At 50.3% G+C, this 17,327-nt stretch overlaps 3 protein-coding genes and 1 non-coding gene across 6 annotated transcripts; 2 read left to right on the top strand and 2 right to left on the bottom strand.

The window, feature by feature from the left end:
• Positions 1 to 70: 70 nt before the first annotated feature.
• On the bottom strand, positions 71 to 4,581 carry INTS5 (integrator complex subunit 5). The gene is made up of 2 exons (XM_068978448.1): positions 4,467 to 4,581; positions 71 to 3,096 (listed from the first exon to the last, which is right to left on the bottom strand). The coding sequence occupies exons 1-2, from the start codon at positions 4,544 to 4,546 to the stop codon at positions 120 to 122; spliced, it is 3,057 nt and encodes a 1,018-aa protein (XP_068834549.1). The 5' UTR covers positions 4,547 to 4,581; the 3' UTR covers positions 71 to 119.
• A 6,785-nt stretch (positions 4,582 to 11,366) lies between these two features.
• On the bottom strand, positions 11,367 to 17,310 carry LBHD1 (LBH domain containing 1). Of its 2 annotated transcripts, XM_068978350.1 has the most exons (6): positions 17,161 to 17,310; positions 16,920 to 17,082; positions 16,210 to 16,437; positions 13,858 to 13,982; positions 11,880 to 11,977; positions 11,367 to 11,797 (listed from the first exon to the last, which is right to left on the bottom strand). In XM_068978350.1, the coding sequence occupies exons 1-6, from the start codon at positions 17,308 to 17,310 to the stop codon at positions 11,767 to 11,769; spliced, it is 795 nt and encodes a 264-aa protein (XP_068834451.1). In that variant the 3' UTR covers positions 11,367 to 11,766. The 2 variants fall into 2 exon arrangements, with proteins under 2 accessions (XP_068834451.1, XP_068834450.1); XM_068978349.1 differs by having other exon boundaries at positions 16,920 to 17,310.
• CSKMT (citrate synthase lysine methyltransferase) lies at positions 14,344 to 15,773 on the top strand. 2 transcript variants are annotated; one of them, XM_068978949.1, is made up of 3 exons: positions 14,344 to 14,349; positions 14,634 to 14,955; positions 15,118 to 15,773. In XM_068978949.1, exons 2-3 carry the CDS (start codon positions 14,889 to 14,891, stop codon positions 15,771 to 15,773), a joined length of 723 nt encoding a protein of 240 aa, XP_068835050.1. In that variant the 5' UTR covers positions 14,344 to 14,349; positions 14,634 to 14,888. The 2 variants fall into 2 exon arrangements, with proteins under 2 accessions (XP_068835050.1, XP_068835051.1); XM_068978950.1 differs by lacking the exon at positions 14,344 to 14,349 and having other exon boundaries at positions 14,630 to 14,703; positions 14,822 to 14,955.
• LOC138084873 (small nucleolar RNA SNORA57) lies at positions 14,408 to 14,556 on the top strand. The gene has a single exon (XR_011145277.1). It is a non-coding gene; the product is annotated as a small nucleolar RNA SNORA57 (small nucleolar RNA).
• Positions 17,311 to 17,327: the final 17 nt, after the last annotated feature.

The following is a 17,327-nucleotide window of genomic DNA, read 5'->3' as shown; positions in this document are numbered from 1 at the left end:
AGAAAGTGACAGCGCTCTTTTAAGCCAAGGTCTTAGAAGAGAAACCTCCCACTTTTCTGCAGCACCTTGGCCCCCTCTCTCATGGCTCAATCTCCCTCAGTTTTTGGAGCATGGAAAGGCTATGTGCCCTGCCGGAGAGTGGACGGTAAAGGCGCCTGGAAACGGCCAGAGAAGAGGCCCAGGCGGTCAATGTTGCGGTGGAGGACACTGTGCAGCACAGCCAGATGGGGTCCACCTTCACCCCCACCCTCCCTAGAGAAGTCCCGGATGAAGCGACCACGCTCCGACTGGAAGATGAACTTCTGGGGCAAGGGCCCATGCTCCCGGAGAAAGCCCCAGACACTGAGCAGCAGCAGACGCACTTCAAAAGGTGCCAGTTGACTAAATACCTCGTGCATATTCCCCAGGGCTGGTGGCAGGAGGCTTCCCTCAGCCATGACAGCCACCAAGGTGCAGGATGCCTCCAGGTGCCAGGGGGAGTGGGTTGTGTCAGGGTGGCGAGAGGCTTCCCAGTGGCCCAAGAGGGCAGCCAGCAGCCCCCGCAGCAGCACGGAGCAGTAGCACAGGGCTGGGGGAGCAGCTGCTACCAACTTTAGCAGCTCAAAGAGCAGAGGCTGTTCCTGGAAGCGCCTGCCAATGCGGAGATCCCGCTCCACAGTGGCCCGGGCATGCTCCTCAGGAGGCCAGGCTAGCTCTGCACCGGCTGCATCAGGACACACACTCTCCACCAAAGTCACTGCCACTGCTTTGGCTGCCTCTGGGCTCAGGGTGGAAGACCCCCAGCAGCCTACACATTCAGTACCCCCAGGGGCACTGCAGCAGTGCACCAAGAGGCTGAGGAGGCTCTGGGTGTTGTAGATAACTTCTTGCTGATTGCGTGACTGGACAAACTTGGGTGGTTTAAGGCCACGACCGATGACTCCAGCGTGGAACACAGACCAAATCCCTCCAGGACCTGGTACAGCTGCAGTGTGCCGCCGGTTTGTGTCCAACAGGGAGGCAGATGCGAAAGGAGCTGTCACAATGGAGAGAGTCTCATTGTCCCCATCCACTTTCCCTCCAAATAGTTCTGTGTTGCCACGATGTAAGGCTCCCTCAACTAGCAGCTGCAGCACAGCTTTGAGCCCCGCCGGGCAGGTCTGGGAGAGGCGCAAAAGCAGCTGGGAGGCGGAAGCCACCCCTGGGGGGCCGTGCAGCCTCAGAGAAGCAAAGAAGCGATGTACTCCAGCTCTCACCAGTCCCAAGAGTTGGGAAGGGGATAGAGCTTCTGGGGGGAAGGGACAAATGGCCAGGAGGGAGGCAGCGGCTTCAGCTACTTCCTCCTCAGGATGGAGCAAGAGAGGAGCCAGGTCAGACAGATGAGCTGAGGCGGACTCCCCGAACCGGGCCCCTAGGGCCGCAGGGCCCTCACCACCTTGCTGCTCCCACCCCACAAGCAGCGCCAAGTTGCGCAGGAACCGGGCTGTGAAGGGAGGTTGCAAAGTTCCTGCATGTACCCTAGCCAGGCAGCTTCGGAAGGCCAGGGGCAGGAGGCCAGAGAGACTGACCACCAGCCCAGCATATAACTGAGTGGCCAGACTCAACTCTTCAGGGCTTCGGGCCCGGCTCAGGAGATGGCCCAAGGCCTCAGGTCCACAGCTAGGCCGGGTATAGACGGAGAGTAGGCCAAGGAGCTGGTGTTGCCAGAGAAAGCGTTTCCGTTCCAAACGTAATGTCTCTCCACACAGCTCTCCAACGTGGTTTCTGAGAGCATCTAGAAAGGGCACAGGGCGGGGGGGTGGGGGTGAGCTCAACAACCCTTCCCCTAGAGACGGTCCCCAGTGATGAACCAGTTTTTGCAGGTGCAGCAACAGCAGCTGGATCAACCGGTCACATGCCTCGCGTACAGTGTCTGGCACAGCCAGGCCCTGGGTAGTAATGACAGAGGCAGGCATGGCTGTGTCCACCAGGAACTGCAACAGGCGGTAGGCACCTGCCCCAGAGGCCTGGCTCACAAGGTGCACGGCCAGGTTCAGCATGTTGTCCAACTCCTCTCGGGGAAATCCCTGCAGGTGTTGCTGCAGCTGACTCAGCACGGCTGGGGGTTTAAGGCAGTCTACTAGTTCTCCAGAGACTGTGCCCAGCAAAGCTGGTGACATGACTGCTAGCTGCAGGAGGAAGGGAACTGTGGCCTGAAGGGAGGGGTCCCCACTCCGGCCACCAGTGCCCCCTGCCAGACTATCGTGGAACATTCGCAGGAGCTCCCGTCGGATGCTGTCTCCATGCCTGGAGGCCAGGTGCCCTAGGATGCCTACAACTGAGGCAATCTTGGGCACCCGTTTCTCCCCAGGGATGGCAGGAGATCCAGGGAAGGGGTCTGCAGAGGGAGTTTGAGAGGAGCCTCCACCACCGCCACCAGCTCCACCTCCGGCCCCACCATGAACGCAGAAGTCCTTAAGGCCACACGAGAGAACTCGAGAGATGATGGTGCCGGGAAAAGAGGAGCCAATATGTGCCACAACCCAGTCGAAGTGTGGGGAATGCTGGACGGAGGTATCCAGCAAGGCATCCACACAGGCATCTGGGCAACTGCCAATGAGAGCCGAGAGGCACTGAACATAGATGTCCATCAATGTGCGTGTGGCCCGACAGCCCATCCACAGCTGCAGCAATTCATTGAGAGACCCAGTGGCATGGGGCACACGCTGGTGCTGGCCTGAGTAAGTACTGCTCAGCTGCCCCATGAGGTCAATGGACCATGCACTAATCACAGGTGCCCAGGCCTTCGGGTTGGCCCGGATGAACTCAGACAGCACCTGCTGCACTTCCTGCACCACATCCTCTAGACCAGGACCCCCAGCAGGGACATGGGAAGGTGGGGGTGGACGGAGGTGAGGTGGGCCAGCCACAGGGCTTTCATCCAGGGCAGCCAGGTGGGCCCGGACACTCTCATCGAAAACACCTCGCAAGTGGTCAAGCACAGCAGCCCGAGCAGGTGGCAAAGAGCGGAGCAGGAGAAGGCCACAGCGAGCGTGCTCTCGAGCAGAGAGCTGGTGGCCCAGAACAGGGTCTACACCAGTCAGAAAAGCCTTGATTTCCTGGGACAGCTCCTGAGCACTGTAAGGAAGCAAAAGAAGCAGAGTGAGAGTGTTGGAAGATGTAGAACAAGTTACATTCCCTCTGTGAGCTTCAGTATTTTTCTATGTAAAATAGGGATAACTGAACCTCCCTCATAATGTTCACAAAGTATGGAAGCACCATATCTAGTTTACACTAATTAATAAATGCAAGCTGTTTTTCTTTTAATAACAACAGAATCAGTATTAGGTAACTCCTGGAATATACCAAGTTCTCTTTTAAGTACTTTACGTGTATTATTTCAATACAGATAACAACCCAGTAAGGTAGGTACCATTATGATCCCATTTTACGGAGAAGGAAACCAAGGTTAAATAATCAGACTCTAAACTCCAAGAGGGTAGTTAACAGTTCTCTGCTCTTCAACACTGAATCCCCTTCTACTGGAGCCCCTGGAATATGGGAAATAATAATAATTCGTTGAATTGAGGAAGTATATTTTGTGTTCCTATAACATCTGCCTTAAACACACCTTTTCAGCTTTACATCACTCCCCCCTCCATACAACTCAAGTACCCTGGATTTTGCCCTTAATGGAAAGAAAATTCTAAGCCCAAATTTGCCCTTCATTAAGGGCTCTTCCTCCTCAAACTTGTTTCTTTCCATATTCTGCAAGCACCCTAACCACTCACCACTTGGACTCCACCACATCAACAACCACTACCGTACTACCAGTACCCTCAATATGCCCCAGGAACCAAGGTGCCCAGGGCAGAGACAAGGTAATGCCTTCCAGCCCTTCCCACCCTAAAACATATGGGTTCAGTCTTAAGAGGTTCAGGAGGCAGTATCACAGGAAGAGACAAAATTCCCTTCCTCTTTGTGAGTTTTCTGCCAAAGAAGACAGCATCCTCTAGAGACTGGTAAGGTTCTGACTGTGCCCCTCTCTGGTTCCTCCAAAACAAAAACCAAAACCACTCAACGGTGAGGGGAGTGTCTCCGTTGGAGGGCGAGGGAAAGGCTAGAAGAAAGCATTCTGTGGGATTCTGGGGGCCTGGGTGCTCAGGGAGTCCCCATGAAGTCAGGGGACCCTGGGTTAGCTGGGGTCTAAAAAGGACAGGGCACCCGGGTTCCCAAGAATTGATATTCCCAACTCTTGGAAGAGCAAGGCCAGGATCGAAGGTAACTATACACTGGGCTTTAGGGGGCGGCAGTACGGAGACCTTGGGAGTGCGGGCACTGGAGCCCAGAGTTTTGGTGAGGCAGTCCCTGAGTTCGGGGAAGACCGGACCAGGAATCTCTGAGAACCCCGACGCGAGTTCTCGAGGTAGGATCCGGGTTTCTGCCGAGAAAGCTGGGGATCGGCGCGGGACCGCGTGGGAAGGAAAGATGCCAGGGGCTCTGACTACCTGAGCGGCGCGGGACCGTGAGTGACCGGGGCAGGCCCGGGAGGCCCTGGGGCCCCGGGAGGGTCGCACAACGCAGACATCCCGGAGCCCTAGACCGAGCCTGAGGCGGGAGCGGCGGAGCGCAGGGAGCGCATGCGCGCTGACTGGAAACCCGAAAGGAACCAGCGAAAAGGCTTCTCAAGAAAACCAATCCGGCGCTGTTCGTGACCCTCGCACATTGGTTCCGCTTTGAGTCGGCGTCCCAGTTACAGGCTGCGGCGGTGACACCGGGAAGTCGACCGACCCTCTAGGCAAACTTTCTCCACCCTCCCGCCCCCCGTAAGGGTCTTTGACACAGCTGAGCGCCGAAGAATTGATGCTTTTGAACTGTGGTGTTGGAGAAGACTCTTGAGAGTCCCTTGGACTGCAAGAAGAGCCAACCAGTCCATTCTAAAGGAGATCAGTCCTGGGTGTTCATTGGAAGGACTGATGCTAAAGCTGAAGCTCCAGTACTTTGGCCACCTCATGCGAAGAGTTGACTCATTGGAAAAGACTCTGATGCTGGGAGGGATTGGGAGCAGGAGGAGAAGGGGACGACAGAGGATGAGATGGCTGGATGGCATCACCGACTCGAGGGACATGAGTTTGAGTGAACTCCGGGAGTTGGTGATGGACAGGGAGGCCTGGCGTGCTGCAATTCATGGGGTCACAAAGAGTCGGACACGACTGAGCTGAACTGAACTGAACTGAAAGGTATCTGAGGGGCTTCCCTGGTGGCTCAGACAGTAAAGCGTCTGCGTGCAATGCGGGAGAGCCGGGTTTTTTCCCTGGGTGGGGAAGATCCTCTGGAGAAGGAAATGGCAACTCACTCCAGTATTCTTGCCTGGAAAATCCAAAATGTTCAACTCTCGAGGTTTTTTTTCTTTTTTTTAAAAAAAAGGAAGCGCTAGGATAGGAAACCTTTTAATCAGTAACCAGAGACAAGGTGAAAAAGCAGTTAAAGGAGAGGAAGGAGGAGAAGCGGAAAGAAGAGAGAAAACCCCTAAAAGAAGATGAAGAGAAGACAAGAAAAGAGATGAACGGGAGGAAGCCTGAAATAAATGGGGCTGGCCACGCTGAAGGTGTCCTCCCAGCCCTAAGCTGTCACCATGATCCTCCTCAGGCTCCCCAGTCTCCCAGAGGAGGAACCTTTCCCCACCTGCAGCAGAGAGTTTGGTAAGTTTCTGAGGACCTAATACTCCTTATCAATAGACCCTTCTCCAACCCGTCTATCTAGATCTGCTGCTGCTGCTGAGTCGCTTCAGTTGTGTCCGACTCTGTGCGACCCCAGAGACGGCAGCCCACCAGGCTCTGCCGTCCCTGGGATTCTCCAGGCAAGAACACTGGAGTGCGTTGCCATTTCCTTCTCCAATGCATGAAAGTGAAAAGTCAAAGTGAAGTTGCTCAGTCGTGTCTGACTCTTAGCAACCCCATGGACTGCAGCCTACCAGGCTCCTCTGTCCATGGGATTGGCCAGGCAAGAGTACTGGAGTGGGTTGCTTTGCCTTCTCCCTATCTAGATCAAATTCCAGCTATTCCTCTAACGGAGTCTGTGCTGCAGTTAAGCTGTCTATGCTGCTGCTGCTAAGTCGCTTCAGTCGTGTCCAACTCTGTGCGACCCCATAGACGGCAGCCCACCAGGCTCCCCCGTCCCTGAGATTCTCCAGGCAAGAACACTGGAGTGGGTTGCCATTTCCTTCTCCAATGAATGAAAGTGAAAAGTGAAAGTGAAGTCGCTCAGGCATGTCTGACTCTTAGCGACCCCATGGACTGCAGCCTACCAGGCTCCTCCGTCCATGGAATTTGCCAGGCAAGAGTACTGGAGTGGGGTGCCATTGCCTTCTGTACCTGCTTCCTTTTCTGGAAACTACGATGGTTATTAGTACACTCACTCCAGGGGCTTGTTGTGAAAATTGAAACCAGGAAATAGTATTACTGTATAGCACCTGGTGTCTGCAATGGTAGGTAAACGTTATACATGCAATTGCTGTTTTTATTTTCTTTCTTTGGTGAACTCCAAATATAAGTCTTCGGCAACAGGTAGTTCCTGCTTCTGTTAAAGGCTTCACCGTCATCACATACAATGGTGTCTGCTTGGCACTTGGTAGGTTTGGGGGGTTTTTTGGTTGTCTTTTTTTAAGTAAGTTCCTAAGAGTTGCTTAGATGAAAGGAAGGGAAAGTAGGTTCTGAGGCATTTATTAACCAGACCGCTTACGGTTCTCAATGGAAGTGTTAGTTAGAAGAACAGCAGATGGTAGGTCCTAAAGGTATCTTTGAAGTGACAGTGTTTTAAAATAGGGCTTTTAAAAAATGTTATTTACTTATGGCTGTGCTGGGTCTTCACTGTTGCGCAAACTTTTCTCCGGTTTTGGCAAGCAGGGGCTACTCTAATAGCAGATCTTGGGCTTCCCAGTGCAGGGTCTTCTCATTGCAGTGGCTTCTCTTATTGTGGAACACAGGTTCTATGGGCTTCAGTAGTTGCGGCTCCTGGGCTCTAGAGCACAGGTTCCATGGTTGTTGGGCGTGGGCTTAGTTGCTCCTTGACATATGGGATCGTCCCGGACCAGGGGTTGAACCTATGTCCCTTGCAATGGCAGGCAGATTCTTTACCTCTGAGCCACCAGGGAAGCTCTGTGACTGTGTTTTAAAAGCTAAATGATTAATTCTGGTGGTTCTATATTTGTTCTTAGATTTTAGAAGTTCAAGCATTCATAAAATGTGTATGTTCTAGGAGAGTGAATATGAGACAATTTCTGCTCCCAGCTCTGCTTCAGACTTGGACCCAACACTTTCCTTCTCTCAGCCTCAACTTTTGATCTGTGAGAAGTGACTTTTGAACCAGGGGAGTTCTTCCAGCTATGAGACTATTATGTGGTTCTTGCCCTTAAAGATTTCATAATCTAAGGGTGCTTGTTTTGGAGTTAGATCTGGATTCCTGTCAGCTATTTAATAGCAATGTTATTGTGAGCAAGTGACTCAGCTGTTTTGGAGCCCCTCTCCTTATCTGTAAAATGGGTATGTTTCTCACCAGCTTTTTGCAAAGATCACTGCAGATTATTTGTATTAAGAGCTTAACACAATACCAGATACAGAAACTCTGCTTTGAACTCAGCAAGCTCCTTTCCACCTTAGGCAAAGGGGTAGAAGAAAATTATTCAGGGTAATGGAGATACCAAGATGTTGAAATTGCCTTTCCCTCTTCCCTCAGCTTCTCCCCTCTTTACTTCACTTGAATACAGTTCAGTTTCACACTAGCACTTTTTCCTTTCTGTATTCAAATCTGGACATAATACTGTTTCCTTGAGAAAATGGCTGATAGCAAGTTTTAGCCCAGGAGAAGCAGCAGGTGAGCCTGGAACATATTATGCGTGACAGCAAGGAAGTGCTTAAATACTGATGGTGTATCAAAAGGACACAGCATCCATGCATGCTCTGTAGCTCAGCCATGTCTGACTCATTGCAACCTTACCAGGCTCCTCTGTCTATAGGATTCTCCAGGCAAGAATACTGGAGTGGGTTGCCATTTCCTCCAAGGGATCTTCCCGACCCAAGGATCGAACCCACATCTCCTGCGTCTCCTGCGTTGGCAGGCAGATTCTTTACCACTGAGCCACCTGGAAAGCCCAAAAGGACACAAAGTGAAAGTGAAAGTTGCTCAGTAGACTCTTTGCGACCCCATGGACTATACATGGAATTCTCCAGGCCAGAATACTGGAGTAGGTAGCCTTTCCCTTCTCCAGGGCATCTTCCCAATCCAGTCTCCCTCATTGCAGGAGGATTCTTTACCAGCTGAGCCACAAGGGAAGCCACAGGAACCTCCTTAAAGAGGCTGGCTGGTCAGTTTGGTATGATTTTGAGCATGAAAAATTGATAGTAACAGACGATTAAAACATTGAAAAACAACCTAAATGAGATTTTTTTTAAAAAGGAGACTAGGGGTTTCCTTTACAGAGTATGTCAAATGAGTAACACGGATGCCTGGATGCTAAAACCATTGTTGCGATGTCATTGGGAACAGGAAAATCATACAGTCTCAAAGTATCACTCATAGATTGCTTTTTAAAAAAAATATTTATTTATTCATTCATTTATTTGGCTGTGCCAGGTCTTAGTTGTGGCATGCAGAATCTTCAGTTCCAGCATATGGGATCTAGTTCCCTGACCAAGGATTGAACTCAGGCCCCCTGCATTGGGAGCTCAGAATCTTAGCCACTGGATCACCAGGGAAGCCCCCATGGACTGGTTATTAATTATAAAGGAAAAGAATACTTAACAGTGGAGAAATCGAACAGATACCCACTTAACACTTAGAAGCACCAATGAGAAAAACTGACATTACATGTGAACAAAAAATGTTGTCTGCCTGCCGTATCAGAAAAAAAATCTTGTGACCGTCAAGCAGTCAGCCACTATAGTCGCCCATAAGGGTCTCTGGGCATCAAACCAGGACAACCTCTGCAGCCATCCCCAGAGGTGAACCGCGAGGGAATTCAGGAAGGAAAAGAACAGGATACTGGCCATAGATAGTTAAGGTGCATAGCAAAAGAGTGAAAAAACAAAAGAGCACTAAATTCATTAACTGGAGAGGTCTAGCGTTCTGCTCTAAGTTTATCTTTGGGCTGAGGCTTGCGGGAATCTTAGTTCCCTAACCAGAGATGGAAACTACATCCACTACACTGGAAGCGTGGACTCTTAACTGCTGAACCACCAGGGATGTCCTGAGAAGTCTAATTAATGATAATCTTCGATGGTCTGATTTTTAAAAAATATTTATATTTATTTGGCTGCACAGGGTCTTAGTTATGGCAAGTGGGATCTAGTTCCCTGACCAGGGATCAAACGCAGGGCCCCATTGACAGCTCAGAGTCTTAGCCACTGGACCACCAGAGGAATCCCTGACTACCTGATTTTTGTCACAAAAACTCTCTATCTAGGCTCCTCCCTTACCTCTTAGGAACAGTCCTTCAGAGTCATCTAAGCGGCTGTCTTCTGGGCTTTCATGTCCTCTGCGAGTCTGCCAAATTAAACATAATTTTCAACTTTTTGTTGTTCTGTTGCATCCGACTCTTCCCAACGTCATGAACTGCAGCATGCCAGGCTTCCTTGTCCTTCACTATCACCGAGTTCGCTCAAACTCATGTCCATTGAGTTGCTGATGCCATCCCACCATCTCATCCTGTTGCCCCCTTCTCCTCCTGCCCTCAATCTTGTGTATTTTTCAGTCAACACATACTTCCTGATGATACATCACGAGAAGTACACAATATCCTACATCAAATTCCTCCCAGAAATGCCTAACCTACAACTGATGAGGAAATGTACAGAAACACTCAGACAGACCCAGATTGTGAGATACTCTTTTATTAATTTGAGCTGGACTCTTCAAAAAATACCAGTCATCTAAGACAAGGTAGGAGTACTCTTCTCATTTGAAGGAGACTAAAGGGGCATGACAGCTAAATACTATGTGTGATTCTTAATGGTTTCTGGATTGAGGAAACAATAAGCAGTTATAAGGATTATTGTTGGGACAACTGAGGAAATTTGAATATGAAAAACTGAATTTTAGCTATTCCACTAATGTTAAGTGTCCTAGGTGTTTTGGCTATATAGAAACATAGCCTTAGGGATAAAATCTCACCTGCAACTGACTTTCAAATGAGTCAGCAAAGACAAAAATGATATGTAATTGAACAAACATATTTGCAAGCAGGTAGGGAGATCAAGCATAGCAAGCGAAATGTTAAAAACTGGTAAACCGAGGTAGAGTGCATACATAAGGGCTCATTGTGCTAATCTCTTAACTTTACTGAAGGTTTGAAATTTTCAAAATCCCTTCTTCTTCTAGGAAGCTTGCACTGATTAAACAGGGCAAGGAGAGAGTATGCTCTTTCCCCAGTGACCACATCTCTGCACATTCAGCTTCTCACTTTAATTAACCACCCCAGCCCTGGCTTCCAACAAACAGAATTTCTGAGCATAAAAAGGAAAAAATAATGTTCACTTTATTAAAAATATAATCAGCAATGGAAGCAGAGATAATCACAGTCACTTGTCCACCCTGGTCACACAGGGGAGGTGGCAGGGCTGATATCAGGAGCCTTGCCTCCTCTGACATCTCTACAATTGTCAGGAAGGCATTTAACAGGAGGCTTCCTGTGTGCTATTTTGGATCTGTCAGGAATTCTCTGTTCCTTATTAATTCCTGAATACTCAGGAATTAAGAGGAGAGGCAAGCCTCTCCCGGGACTGAGGAATCCAGGCATTTCCTTCATTAGTGTTTCTGTGTGGTAGTAAGTACCCTCTTCCTTCTTGTGAACCAGATGGTAAAAGTGATTGTTTACAACTCTCTCTCTCTTTAATATGGATCGCCTATGTTTTGTAAATCTGGAATTTTAATCTTTATCTTTGCTGAGAACAACTACCTTGTAAGACAGTATATATGCCCACACCATGTTGATGAAAACACCTTTGCTCCATCAGAGCTCTGGTCCCCGTGTCTTTCTCTCTCTCTTTTTCAGGCTGATCCCCTGGAGCGCAGAGGCTCTCCGAGTTCACTTTCCAGCCTGGGCTTCTAAGACCCTCTGAGAAGGCGCTCTGCACCTTCATCCCATCGAGAGGGTGCCGGAGGCCTTCGTGAACAGAGCAAGCCCCGTGCAGGGGCTTTATTGGCTTTCTGCGTAAACCAAGGAATATCAGCCTCTTTCTCTCCCCTTTACTTTCTTATTGGTCGACTCCGGACCACCAGGTTCCGGTCCATTAAAGGACCTCAACATACAATAATTCTCAGTTTTGTCAGAAATTTTGGCACTGGGGAGACAGGGCCACCAAGGAGCTTAACCTCTTGTTGCCTTTGCTCAAGTAAGCACTGTGAGTCCTGTTTTCCAGTTGTCTTATTTCCACACTCACGGCCCCTTTTCCTTCTCCCATCCCAATTCCTACATTTAATCACACACATCTCAGTGGGATCGAGGGGCCTTTATTACAAATGCAGTTGACTGGTTAGGACTCCCTCTCCAATTTTTCTTTTCTACTCTCTTTTTCTCTACATCCCTCCAGGGCAGGTCAGTAGGCCATTAAGGAAGAGGAATACGGGTAGAATGAAAAGGAGCAATGCTTTCTCCAAAATCATCTGAAATAACCATCGAGTCCTCTTGGCTCCAGCTTGAGAATCTTCTGGTGGAAAGGGTGTGAGATTCAGATTGAGCTCTTATCTTCAAGGTCCTCCATATCTACATCCTGGGGGGCTTTTGTCTTCTTTTTTGATTTGGGCTGTGGGTCACTAGTCCTGGTTGGCTTGGGAGGGGCTTCCACTGAACAAAGGAAAAGAGGAAGCATTAAAGAACTTGAATGAATCCAGGCTGCATCACCCCAACTTCTGGGCCCTAGCCTCACCTTCCATGGCTGCTTTCTCTTTCTGGGCAAGTCGGATCTGCTGGAGGAGTTTTCTGCGCTTCTTCCCAGACAGAGTAATGTTGGCACGTGTACTGGATCTGAACCAAAACAGCCCACACGGTGGTTCTGGTTACCGGAAAGGTCTTTGGATCTAAGTTAAAGAACTGTTACCTTACTTAAAACTAACCTTAACACATACATAAAGTAACATTAATTGCTAAAATTTAGTATAGAGTGGAAACTTTTCCTCCTCTCATTCTTGATACTTCTGCCACCAGATATGGTAGGTTTTCCCACATCAAGTAATTCTCCATATTCGCAGTGGACACAGACTGCGCGTCCTACAGATTTAATTTGATTTGGACACTATATACCTGGAGATGGCATCAGACACCACAGGTTAAGGGCTTGGTTCCACAGGGTTTCCCCCACTTCAAATGCCAATCACAAATCCAGGTTGTCACCTATTACTACTACTACTAAGTCACTTCAGTCGTGTCCGACTCTGTGCGACCCCATAGACGGCAGCCCACCAGGCTCCCCGCCCCTGGGATTCTCCAGGCAAGAACACCGTAGTGGGTTGCCAATTCCTTCCCCAATGCATGAAAGTGAAAAGTGAAAGTGAAGTCGCTCAGTCGTGTCCAACTCTTAGCGACCCCATGGACTGCAGCGTACCAGGCTCCTCCGTCCATGGGATTTGCCAGGCAAGAGACTTCTGATTGACCAGCCATAAACTAGGGTTCTCATGATCCCCTTCTCAAACTCAGTAATTTGCTAGAAAGGCTCACAGAACTCAGGGAAACATACTTGCATTTACTGATTTACTATAAAATACAACTCAGGAACAGTCAGATGGAAGAGGCATAGGGCAAGGTATGGAAGAGGTCAGAGTTCCCATGCCTTCTCCAGCTAAACCTTCTCAGCACCTCCACCTGTTCACCAATCAGGAAGCTATCAAGAGGTTTTATAGAGCTTAATCTCCAGCACCTGCCCCCTTCCCAAAGGTCAGTGCATAGGGCTTAAATTTCCAATCCTCTAATCACATCTTTTGGATGACCAGCCCCACCCTAAATCACTATTAGCATAAATTTATGCTTAGTTGCTCAGTTGTGTCCGACTCTTTGCAACCCCATGGCAGCATGCTAGGCTCCTCTGTCCATGGGGATTCTCCAGGCGAGAATATTGGAGTGGGTTGCCCTCCTCCAGGGGATCTTCCCAACCCAGGGATCAAACCCAGGTCTCCTGCATTGCAGGTGGATTCTTTACCGTCTGAGCCAACGGGGAAGCCCAACTTAAGTTTGCTGCTAAGTCGCTTCAGTCGTGCCCGACTCTGTGAGACCCCATAGACGGCAGCCCACCAGGCTCCCCCGCCCTTGGGATTCTCCAGGCAAGAACACTGGAGTGGGTTGCCATTTCCTTCTCCAAGCTTAAGTTTAGGTGTGCTCAAAAGGGGATCCTTTTGAAATAAAAGCCACTCTTATCACTCAGGAAATTCCAATGGCTTTAGCTCTGTCAGAAACCCGACAGGGACCAAATATATTTATTATGGCAATTCATAAAGTAAATATTATAGTAAACAAGTCAGTGAAAGAATGGGATGGGAAGTCTTCCACAAGAACTCAAGGGGCCTTGAAACTTATATGCAATATCCCACACGAGCCTTTGTGACAATTATCGAATGATTCACCGCACACTCATGTGTACGCTTTTAAATTTACTTATAGAAAATCTGTGTGAATGTATATTACTTGGGGAGGCTGGAGCCACAGTTCTCCTTAGATTCTCAGTGGGGTCCAAGAACCAAAAAAAGGTTGCAAGTTACAGGTATGAGAGGCTAACAAAGTTTAGGCACAAACTTTCCTTGCATAAATGTGAGTACACAAGGAAAGCAAAATGTTGTTAAGCTGCTCCGGAGCTCGACAAGGAGGGAAGGAGGGTTGATGGGGGAGGACGTAGGGAGAGAGGGTCTGGCACTCACGCCCGCTTCTTGAGGTGGTGCCGCGTAATCAGTCCTTCGTCTATCACAGCTCCGACCACCCGATGCTTCAGTCGCCGCTCCCGGTTCAACACTCGTCGTCGCTTGAACAGCTTCTTCTTCAGCTCCTGGGGAGAGCAAGATGCTTAATCAGAGGGCGGCCGCGCCCTGCGTCCTGGGACCCCTCACCCGGCGACACTGGCCCATAGACTCCATCTCGGGCGAGAATAAAGGCTCTGGGACGTTTGGGAAACCATGTCGGGGGTCCCAGAGTCACCGTTCGCGGCCGGTTGATCTTTCCACTGGGAGCACCCATAGCTGCGCCGCTAGGCCGGCTGCGGGTCCACGTTTCCGTTGTGCGCAGGGTCCGTGTGCGCCCCGCCCTCAGCTCTGTGCTCGCCAATCGCAACTCGGGGGCGGGCCCTGGCACTATATAAACGAACCCGGCTCGCTAGCAAGCCTTTTCGAGGGCGGCGACTGATTGAGTGTGGTCTGGTAGGTGTGGGTGTCGGTAGGCTGGTGTTCCTGGGGAACGGGGACGGTACCTGTGGACCCTCCTTTTCTTGGCGCGGGTCGGGGGTGCAGTCCCGATCCGCGTAATGTACGGAGGTAGAGGGAACGGGCTCTGGCCCCCTCGGCGTCATGTCTTCGGTACCAGCGGCCAGCAGTCCGCCGGTTCTATCCTCAAGCGCCGGGACACAGAGCTCCAAGGAGCAGGGCAGAACCGAGGTTCAGCAGACTCCTCCAGGGGGTACTCATACCTTCTCCTTTGATTTCAGGTCTGTGGAGCCACCCCAAGAGCCGGAGCTGCCATATCCCCTCTTCCACTTCCCGCTGCAAACAATAAAGGTCGTTCGTACGGTACTAAGTTTGTGTCCGCGTTCTTTTTTCCCGAAGCTGCAGGGTTAGGGAAGCTTTACGCGTCATTCCGCACAGCGGATTTTGCAAATCTTCACTTGGATCTCAGGCCCCAGCCGGAGTACGGGCGACATTTTCACACAAGTTTCTCTGGGCGACCTTGCCGGCACCTCCGGATGGCTGCTTTGCGCCGAACCCTCCATCTGGCGAGCCTGGCGGCGGGGAAGCGCCGCACCGTGGCGGGTAGGGAAGGTGGAAACTGGGAGGGCAAGCTGGGCTCTTCGTTACCCAAGAGTCTGGTCATTGAAACTGTGACGCTTAAAACCCCAGGGCACATGGCGCCGATTTTGCAGCAGTTTGAAAGAACCGGCCGCTGGGTGATGCGTGTCCTCCCCTCGTCCGCAGGTTCCTTGGCTGGTAGCTGCCTGGCGGACCGCTCCCTCTGGGATAAGCTCCACGCCCAACCCCATCAGGGCAGCGTCTGCACCTTCGACTGGTTCTTTGGATACGAAGAAGCCCAGGGGCTCCTGCTGCCACTGTTGGAAAAGTCATGGGCTGCCTGTCCACCCCGGGTGTTGGACGTGGGCTGTGGGACCTCCAGCTTGTGTACAGGTCTCTATACCAAATGCCCACACCCCGTGGACGTGTTGGGGGTGGACTTCTCGCCCGTAGCCGTGGCCCACATGAACAGTCTCCTGGAAGGTGGCCAAGGCCAAACACCCCTATGCCCTGGACACCCTGAGTCAAGCCTCCATTTCATGCAGGCTGATGGCCAGAATCTGCAGCCACTGGCTTCCTCAGGCTCCTTTCAGCTAGTACTGGACAAGGGCACCTGGGATGCAGTTGCCCGGGGTGGTCTGCCAGGGGCTTACCAGCTCCTGGCAGAATGTCTGAGGGTCCTAAGCCCCCAGGGGACCCTGATTCAGTTCTCAGATGAGGATCCTGATGTGCGGCTCCCCTGCCTAGAGAAAGGGTCCCAGGGCCGGATTGTGACTGTGCAGGAGCTGGGCCCTTTCAGGGGCATCACCTACTTTGCTTACGTGGTTCAAGGCTCTGATTAAAGATGTTTTAGACCTGATCTGAGTGTTTTCCGTTGGGTGAGGAGGTGGAGAAAACTTTTGTCTTTGCAAGATGACTGGAAAATTTGGGTCCTGGTTTCCACATTTATTAGATGGGTGTACCTAGTACTGAATATTTCTGTGCCCCATTTACTCACCTGCAAAGCTGGGATAATACCTGAAGCTATGTGATTACATACAGTTGACAGGTGAAACATTTAGCAGTGCCATGCACAAAATGAGTGCTAAATAGAAAACGTATAAGTGGATTATTTCCCATCTCCAACTAGTTGAAATCTTAAAAGCACAGATGATAATTCTTAATCCAGATTACTTGACTATCACTCTTTTCTCACTAGTAGATGGAGAAGACTGAAGGGATGGATGGAAGGGCTTCAAAAACCTAGGTAATATGTTTGAGGGAGAAAGTAATACTTACCCTCGAAGCTCCTGGGAGGCAGGAAATGGGAATATTCCACAAAGCAGCTTCTGCAGACATGGGAGCTTGATGGTGGGTCCCAGAGAGGACAGGGATTGGGGGCTTCCTGACAGTCTGCGTCCTCTGGGATCCAGGAGGCATCTTGATCTACCCGTTCCTGCCCCCAGCTGAGTTCTGGGTTAAAGGTTCTTAAGGGAGACTTAGGGTCCAGGGAGCTCCAAGTCCAGCCTGGGAGTTAAAGAACCCATTAACAATGAAAAATACATAATAAAAGAACAGTGAAAAATATACCTGGTACCTGACTGGATTTTTTTTTTTTTTTGAGGTAAATTTGTTTAATTCTTTTTGCTTATAAAAATAATACAGCAATTGAAATGAAGAGCCTAACTAATCCCACAAGCTGTGTGACATGGTAGCCAAAAAAAAAATTCATCAACTTTGCCAGTCACCTTGACTTTTTTCATTTCTTTTGCCACGCTGCAGGGCACATGGGATCTTAATTCCACCACTGGGGATTGAACCTGAGCTCTCTCCTCCCCTTCCCCGAGGTGGAAGCTCAGAGTCCCAACCACTGGAATTTCTCTTAACGATGTTTACTGGGCACCTACTGGGTGCTGCTTAATGCAGGGGACACAACTAAGTTGTCCCTCTTGTTTTGCTTAGAACATTCAGTTCACAACAGGCCCATTTGAACGAGCCTCCTCCCTCACCTGGTTCTTCACTTTGGTCCTGGAAGAACACCTCGACCTCCTCTTCCTCATCGTCAGTCAGCAGCAGCAGCTCCTGGTGTGGCCACCGGAGCTCCCCACTCTCTTCACTCACCTCAGAGGCTTCCACCACAATGGAGGGGAGGCGGGTCTGCGGACACGTAACCTGGATGGGCACAACAGGGGAACTGGGCCAAAGTGGAGGGTGAGCCAGCAGCAGGACACAAGGTGGGAGAGTACTAACCTGAACATCCTGGTGACCTTCAACCCTGTCAATTTCTCCTCTGTCCTTCCAAAGCGGGGTGGTCAGTCTAGGACTTTCTGCATGCTGGGAAGAGCCTGGGCTATCTCTAGGCCAAGGCCCATCCTCACTGCTCCCTGGCACAAGGGCCATGGGTGCTGATTCTAGAA

The sequence above is a fragment of the Capricornis sumatraensis genome, chromosome 8, assembly GCF_032405125.1.
Source record: "Capricornis sumatraensis isolate serow.1 chromosome 8, serow.2, whole genome shotgun sequence".
Taxonomy (NCBI): Eukaryota; Metazoa; Chordata; class Mammalia; order Artiodactyla; family Bovidae; genus Capricornis; species Capricornis sumatraensis.
This window is presented reverse-complemented; position numbering and strand designations above follow the sequence as displayed.

Coding starts and splice junctions, on each gene's coding strand:
- CSKMT (XM_068978949.1), top strand. CDS start 14,889: ATGGCTGCTTTGCGCCGAACCCTCCATCTGGCGAGCCTGGCGGCGGGG. Junction 14,956..15,117: donor GAAGCGCCGCACCGTGGCGG/GTAGGGAAGGTG, acceptor CCTCGTCCGCAG/GTTCCTTGGCTGGTAGCTGC.
- LBHD1 (XM_068978349.1), bottom strand. CDS start 17,310: ATGGCCCTTGTGCCAGGGAGCAGTGAGGATGGGCCTTGGCCTAGAGAT. Junction 16,438..16,919: donor GGACCAAAGTGAAGAACCAG/GTGAGGGAGGAG, acceptor TTTAACTCCCAG/GCTGGACTTGGAGCTCCCTG. Junction 13,983..16,209: donor GCCTCCCAGGAGCTTCGAGG/GTAAGTATTACT, acceptor TGCTCTCCCCAG/GAGCTGAAGAAGAAGCTGTT.
- INTS5 (XM_068978448.1), bottom strand. CDS start 4,546: ATGTCTGCGTTGTGCGACCCTCCCGGGGCCCCAGGGCCTCCCGGGCCT. Junction 3,097..4,466: donor CACGGTCCCGCGCCGCTCAG/GTAGTCAGAGCC, acceptor GCTTCCTTACAG/TGCTCAGGAGCTGTCCCAGG.